The 7,613-nt window shown below is 37.8% G+C and overlaps 2 protein-coding genes across 4 annotated transcripts in view; both read right to left on the bottom strand.

Moving 5' to 3' along the window:
• Positions 1-7,613, bottom strand: part of LOC121371325 (interferon-induced protein 44-like) — a 219,557-nt gene that overhangs the window by 199,655 nt on the left and 12,289 nt on the right. The window lies entirely within an intron of this gene.
• LOC121371328 (kunitz-type serine protease inhibitor-like) overlaps positions 161-7,613 on the bottom strand; it is a 33,600-nt gene continuing 26,147 nt past the window's right edge. For both annotated transcript variants that reach the window (XM_041497137.1, XM_041497138.1), the window contains exons 2-3: positions 7,080-7,147; positions 161-533 (exon numbers count right to left, since the gene is read on the bottom strand). In XM_041497137.1, the coding sequence (XP_041353071.1) occupies positions 313-533; positions 7,080-7,140 (282 nt within the window). In that variant the 5' untranslated portion in view covers positions 7,141-7,147 and the 3' untranslated portion in view covers positions 161-312. The remainder of the gene's footprint in view (positions 534-7,079; positions 7,148-7,613) is intronic.

The following is a 7,613-nucleotide window of genomic DNA, read 5'->3' as shown; positions in this document are numbered from 1 at the left end:
TTCGTCGTGGGGCACAGGTTTAGACGGTGTGTGTGTGTGGGAAGGGGGGGGGGGGCTGTCTTAGTGGGGGTGGAGGTTAAACCTACAGTACTGAACTCAAATATGCAATAAAACCCGGCTCTTCAGTTCTGAGAAAACTAACGTTATGATGACGCAGATGTTAAACAACAGATATTTATTTTATCATGATTACCAGTACATATATCAAATACAGGATGCATTTGTATACCAGTTACACCCGTATAAACGGGCAGTAAATGGAGATAGTATTTTTCATTTTAACTTTGATACATCAGTCTGTCTCTGGTGGATTCATTTATCGTCGTCTTCGACACACATGTCGATACAATCTGATTTAGTTCTGAACCTGTTCCCGTTTCCTCCACAACCAAAGTAGAGCATCTTTTCGCAGGAGTCGGTCTCCTCTTCGTAAAACCATCTTGGTATCGGATCATCATCGTCGTCATCATCATCCAGCACTGATTCGGGACATATGCCTGGATCCATTTGTAGGTAACATCGTTTGTCTTTACCTGCGTACAGAATAAACATTGTTAAAATGGGTTCTTGAAGACCTTGGTTACGTCATGCCTACAAGCGCATCTCCTTCATAATGCGCATGTGCAGGGATTTTTGCAAGGGGGAGGAGGGTCTAGTAGGTCAAAACACGCCTCTTCAAAACAATGTTCCACTTGCCAGTCTAGACACCCATCCCCGGCATAATTTACTGAACATGTGCCTGATTTGTCTAGTTCAAAAACTAATTTGGTCTAACATATGATTTGTCAGACTCTCTGATTTCTTAGGTCTCACTACACATATTGTGGCTGCTTGTTTGATGGCCATCTATTGTGTGGATGACCAAGGAGTAACAATGTGATGCGAAGTTTTATTGGATGGTATTGTGCATCTATCTTTTGGTGTATTGGTTAGAGTTCATAAGTTAGACGGCTCTAGTATAGCTTTTCATGGTGTAAATGACCCAAATTATCAAACTGACTTCAAACCAAGTTTGACAAAATCTGTCACTAGACTTTAAGGTCTCACTACAGTCTTCGCCATGAGCAAAATCAAGGCGAGCTGAAGATCACTCTCCTGAAATGGTGCTAGGCGAGCAATCACTCTCCTCAATAAATGTATATGTACTATTAACTAAATAATGCCGGGAGGTATTACACTTTGTCACCATACTCGTGCCGTTGGTGTAGTTTGTGACGATCGCTTTACAAATCCCTGTATTTTGCACATAATTTGCACCAAACAAAATTGACGTAACTTCTACCACTTTTCTCTGTGATTTTGTAACCAAAATTGTCAGTCATCGGCTATGCTTTAAATATTTTTAATTCCACAGAATTACCTTTTCCCGCCATTGAAAAAACACACACGCACCCACTAATTCGGAACACTTCGATCGATATCGGACCGTTGTAATGTCTCATTCGGAATATCTCGGCCCGTCACGATTTCTCTGGTATCAGCCGAGATGTTCCTAGTTGTGATGTTCGTAGATTCTGTCGAGGAGTTCCGAATCAGTTTCCGTGATAACGGTGCAAACAAAGAGTTTCAAAGAAAAACATCAGTTCGAGATTGTTACTATACAAATAAACACAACAGTTCGCGATAGTTACTACGCATATTTATTTGTGAGATAGTTTTGTGTGTCCAATTTGTGAGATAGTTTTGTTGTGTCAAAATCATAGAGAAAAGGAGCTAGAAGTTAAAAAAAATATATTAAAAGTTTATTGCAAGGCGATCGATTTGTAGATCGCCTAAAACTTTCCAGGCGAGTGTGGAGGCGAGCGCGAGCGATCGCTCGCCTTTCCTGGCGAAGACTGCACTACACAGATCACTTCCGGGTGAGAGTTCATTCATCCACTATAGTTCCTAATTGTGACACATGTTATGGTTCACATATTCACTTCTAGGAAATGGTGAAGAATTAAAACAATATGTAGATTTAATGGTAAGCCTTCTGGCTGTATTTTGCCCATGTTATTTTGTAATATTGTTCATCGACCTTTTGGGACATGGGTATATAGCGCAAGTGACAGCCGGAGTGAATCGGTTAGTGAATCGGTTAATGAACCACCTGTTCGGACCGGTACTACAGCAAGATGCGGTTATCTAGCAAAAAACTGAGACGGAAATGTTCTCAATTTTGGAGTGAATGGTATATGTTGTTAGTGCCAACGAGAACCCGTTCTATTGGCAATCTTCGTTTGAAGTTGGGCAATTTAACATGGGTTTCAATGGCAGATGACATCTATGTAGTGAGACCTTAGTCCGAACCCACCATATCATCGATAAAAATTCTGTTGTATAGTTTTTATTAAGGTTTAACAATTAATAGAAATACTAATGACTAAGAATTGTTTTAATAGCTCAATAGGTCACTGTACCAAATAAAACAAAACCGTAACCCCTAAAAATATATCATACTGTCAATCATATGCACACACAATTTATAGAGGTAATGTTAAACAGACTAACTACTCATGGCACTTTTACACCTGACAGTTTTGGTCACAATAGGGGTAGTCTCCCTTTTTAGGGGAGGGGAGGGGCAGGCTGATTTTTATTAGCCGAATCTGGAACTCGGCGTATATTTGCATTATTACCAAGACGCTATATAGGATTCCAAACAAATCAGTCTTCATTTTTGCATGTATTTTGAATAGAATGATGAAAATACATGGTGAAATTTTCAGGCCAGCTCACATTGCCCGAACGTTCTCATCAGTTAACCCCCTAACCCCCACCCCGTCTCGTACGCTTATGGTAGTACTAAACCAACTAACTTCCGGCTGGGTCAAAGTTAGAGGTGCACGTTTGATAGAGCAGTTAATACCACAAGTCATGTGATTGGTGATACATGTGTGTTGGTTGTAAAGAAAGGTTAGTTTCACTGTGTCAAGTAGCCTTGTGCTTGAAACATGTATGCCATAATGGGGTACCTGTTAAAAAAATACTCACATTTTGTTCGAAACTAGGGTAATCATAGATACTACCCGTTATCTCTGAAATTAGCAGCTTGACCCCGATTTTCTTCTGATTCACTGTAAGGAAGAGGGGTGGTAGTATCTATATCAAACCGGCCTCGGTGGCGTCGTGGTAGGCCATCGGTCTACAGGCTGGTAGGTACTGGGTTCGGATCCCAGTCGAGGCATGGGATTTTTAATCCAGATACCGACTCCAAACCCTGAGTGAGTGCTCCGCAAGGCTCAATGGGTAGGTGTAAACCACTTGCACCAACCAGTGATCCATAACTGTTTCAACAAAGGCCATGGTTTGTGCTATCCTGCCTGTGGGAAGCGCAAATAAAAGATCCCTTGCTGCTAATCGGAAGAGTAGCCCATGTAGTGGCGACAGCGGGTTTCCTCTCAAAATCTGTGTGGTCCTTAACCATATGTCTGACGCCATATAACCGTAAATAAAATGTGTTGAGTGCGTCGTTAAATAAAACATTTCTTTCTTTTTGTATCTATATCAAAGGGTATATGTCGATTGACACGCTGCAGATAGAAGTTTTAGCCACACGTTATGTCGTCTATGGGATTTGATTCGGTGGTATACACCCTTATGGTGTTCCCAACGGCCAGATATAATAATGCAAAGACCCTCCCCCATAAGGCAGTCAGTGATAATCAATTTCAAGTGTTTTGATGCTATTTGTAATTGTTCATTTATAAAAAGGCAATTTTTCATGTTTATTATTCCTGTTAGTTTTACATTATAGTAACTAGTCATCATAGTAGAAGTTATTAGTACTAAGTACTAGAACTAAGTACAGTTTTTAAAAGTTTTATGTCAAACGTAATAAGCAGAACATCGGGAATAAATTCCACTGGACTAGAAATACTAGGATTGAAAGTCCTGTGGACTAGGAGTACAAGGAATGAAAGACACACGGACTTAAATTATAGACTAGGATTCCAAGAAATGGAAGTCCGATCGGTCAAAGATTAATAAAATCACAAGTTAATCGGATTGTGACTTACAGTCAAAATCAAAACTTATAAAACATATGATTAAAAAATATGTTAATGTATTTAGAAATTGGCTTTTGCTGTTCGCGAAATGGTATGGGTTTTTTTGAGTTACCAGTTTTCATATATTTTTTTCACAATTTTGGGCTCCATGTGGGGTTTTTTGTTTCTTCGTGTAGAACCCCTAAACATATAGACTACTTTATATATGTAGTTGCATTATATACTTTTGAAAAAAACCCAAGATACTCTTCCCACTTCAATATGCTAACAAAAATGAAAGACGATTTAAAAAATTCAGACACGTGTCTGATCCACGTCTATGACGTAAAAAAAAAAATTAAGCTGATACTCATCAAACTTTAAAATCTTTATGTGATATAGAGATCTGAACCCATAAGAGAATCGTACACTTATTCATCACACTACGACGGAAGGCTGGCAGCTCGTCTAAAATGCCGAGTTTAACAAACGGAAATCTATAATAGTTTGCCGAACTGGCCTCAGACCACAATTAATTTCGCTATATTATGTTTCTATATAGCCTTAGTGGCTATAACATTTTTATTAATATCACCAGGCCCGTAGATTTTTGTATGTACCTTTGCCTGCCTAGAGAACACATACCCTGAAAAGGACAACCCCTGTTGTCCAGCTCTTTCTCCCAGCATATTGGTTTAAACAAACACACCCTCTAAACTAGGCCGAAGTACACCCTTTTTACACAAGAAGTACTACTTTTGTATGGACCGGAATTATCACAAACAAGTCTTCAATGTCAACAAGTTACACATGTTTACAAACTACATGCTCTCCCCTGTCACTTCAGTCAAATAGTTGCCACTTCATAGCTGTCTGCCATGAAATAATCACAGTCAAACAACAGACTACTTGCGCGGACAAATTTCTGTCACTGCTGTAAAAGGAATTTAAGTCCTTTGGGAATACAAGTCCTAGGAAAACAACTACTTAAAAATAAACCAGGTATGAAAGTCCGGGTAGGAATATGGTTCCTAAGAAATGGACGTCCGATAGGACTGCGTTCCTTTTTACAGGCTACATGAATTAAGAAATGTGGTTAAGGACCACAAGAGAGGAAACCCGATATGCGGGTTACTCGTTTCAATTAATTAGCAGCAAATATTAAATAATCGTTTATATACATTATCCCAGTTTTAAACCCATGCCAACTCCCACAATCTAATTACAATTAGCTCCACTATTACATGTGGATCTAACAGCAGCCAGTTGGAGTTCATGTCCACCAATCAAAACCTTACTTGCAGAATCCTGCCAGTGATTTAAAAATAATTTGAAAATATTCCGAATTATCCTGAGGGTATACGATATGTTTCATGTGAATTACGAATGCCTTATTAAGACCAGTAGAACTAATTTTAATCAGATTGCTAACAACACTGCGTAGTCTCCAATGTCCAGGTAACATTTCGTCTGTAAATAATAATTTTAATATTGATCAATCACACTTCGCCTTTTATAACGTTATTTGGGAGCATACAAATTCTAAATATATCGGGCGAGTCTATTTTAGTGGCCGCAGAACAGCGAACCATACCAATACGTACGGGATGGGTTACCAGTCTTCAATTTTACATTAAAAAATATTTATTTATTTATAACCCCCCCCCCCCCCCCAAAAAAAAAAAAAAAACACAACCTAAATCAGTCTTCAGTTTTACATTACAAATTATTTATTTTATAAAATAAAACATGTTTTAAGGCATTCGTAATTCACACGAAACATGTAATAGTGGAGCTAATTTTAATTAGATTGCAACTCCCATAACATATGTTTTGTCCGATTGTATAGATTAAAGCTCATTTCTAACACAGGGGTGAAGACCAAACTGCTGGTATGCTGTTTCAATAATGTAGAACACAGGGTTTTCTTTTGTTTAACGCCACAACTCGAGAACATTGATTTATTAATCATCGGTTATTGAATTTCAATATATACATTATTTATTTATTTATTGACCGTCATTGACGGTAATATCAGGTTTTATGGACCGAAGAAATCTATCTATCTATCTATCTATCTATCTATATCTATATCTATATATATATATATATATATATATATATATATATATATATATATATATAGATATATATATATGTCTGTCTTTCTAATGTTTTGCATATACCATAGTTTGACACCCAATAGCCGATGTATTTTTCGTGCTGGGGTGTCGTAAAACATTCATCCATTCATCTCTTCTCTCTCTCTCTCTCTCTCTCTCTCTCTCTCTCTCTCTCTCCTCTCTCTCTCTCTCTCTCTCTCTCTCTCTCTCTCTCTGTGTGTGTGTGTGTGTGTGTGTGTGTATATATATGTATGCAGTTATAAGTTGTTTTCCATGAAGATACGGCCATAACCACGAAAACTGTTTGTTTCATTCAGATTTGCACATTGTGCAACTAATATAACAGGGCATTTGTAATACTTTGTATTGGTTAACAATGCATTTTCACCATGGAACCATTGTGTTATATTAACAGCGTACGAGACGGGGGAGAATGATAATACTACTACCACCACCAGAACAACTACTTCGTCTTCTATTACCCATACTACAACTATTAGTACTACTACTAGTATTACTACTACGACTATTAGTACTACTATAACCATTACTACTACTACTACTACTACTACTACTACTACTACTACTACTACTACTACTACTACCACCACCACCACCTCTACTACTACCACCACTACCACCACCACTACCACTACTACTACGAGTCGATTCGTATTCGAATATTATTCGTACACACATATTGTAGAAATAAATTGTCATTTGCATGATATTAAAGATAGTAGTTCTCATTGTTTTTTGGCACACTCTAATGAAAACATACTGGACAATAATAACGTGTTGGCTGAGTGGACACAATGAACCCTAATGATTACTATACGTTTAGTACTACCACTATATAGCGGTGACAGTTGTCAGATCTGCGGACGGAACTCCGGTCAGTGTAATGTGATTTCAGTCAGATTACAGGTGGTGATGATGGTGTTGTTGGGCTGGGAGTGGCAGTAATATTAGTACAGTTCCTCACCAACAACTGATATACAGAACACAGTTGACATAAACAGCAACAATAGAAGAATCAGCTTCATCGTGGATCTGAAATATTGAAAACATTAAATTAATAATTATAATTAGTAGAAAATGCATACATACATACATACATACATCGTGGTTAGTCTTGCAATTTGCGGGCGATTCGGTGCCACAGGTTCGAGTCCCAGCAACAGCATGAGGCAATTTGTGAGGCCAGAAAGGATTTAATTATTCCCTGCGCCAGTGCGTTAACATCTATGTATGTAACAGTCAACCTCGACATACATACAATATATAGATATTCATACATCAATACATATATATACACATACACATACGCTTTTTCATACTATGGAATTTACCACAAGTTATTTATTTCCGAGCCCATTATTTTCTAAATTGCACTCAAATATAGTAAACACATTTTTTTTATTACCAAAACACTTACTTTTTTTCTTACATCAAACCAAACTGAAATTATTTATTAAAAAACATTTGTTTGGGAGGATGGGACGGGGACTATAGCAAT

Source organism: Gigantopelta aegis, chromosome 4 (assembly GCF_016097555.1).
Source record: "Gigantopelta aegis isolate Gae_Host chromosome 4, Gae_host_genome, whole genome shotgun sequence".
In the NCBI taxonomy this organism is placed as follows: Eukaryota; Metazoa; Mollusca; class Gastropoda; order Neomphalida; family Peltospiridae; genus Gigantopelta; species Gigantopelta aegis.
Note: the sequence above shows the minus strand (reverse complement) of the source record. Positions and strands in the feature narration are given on the sequence as shown.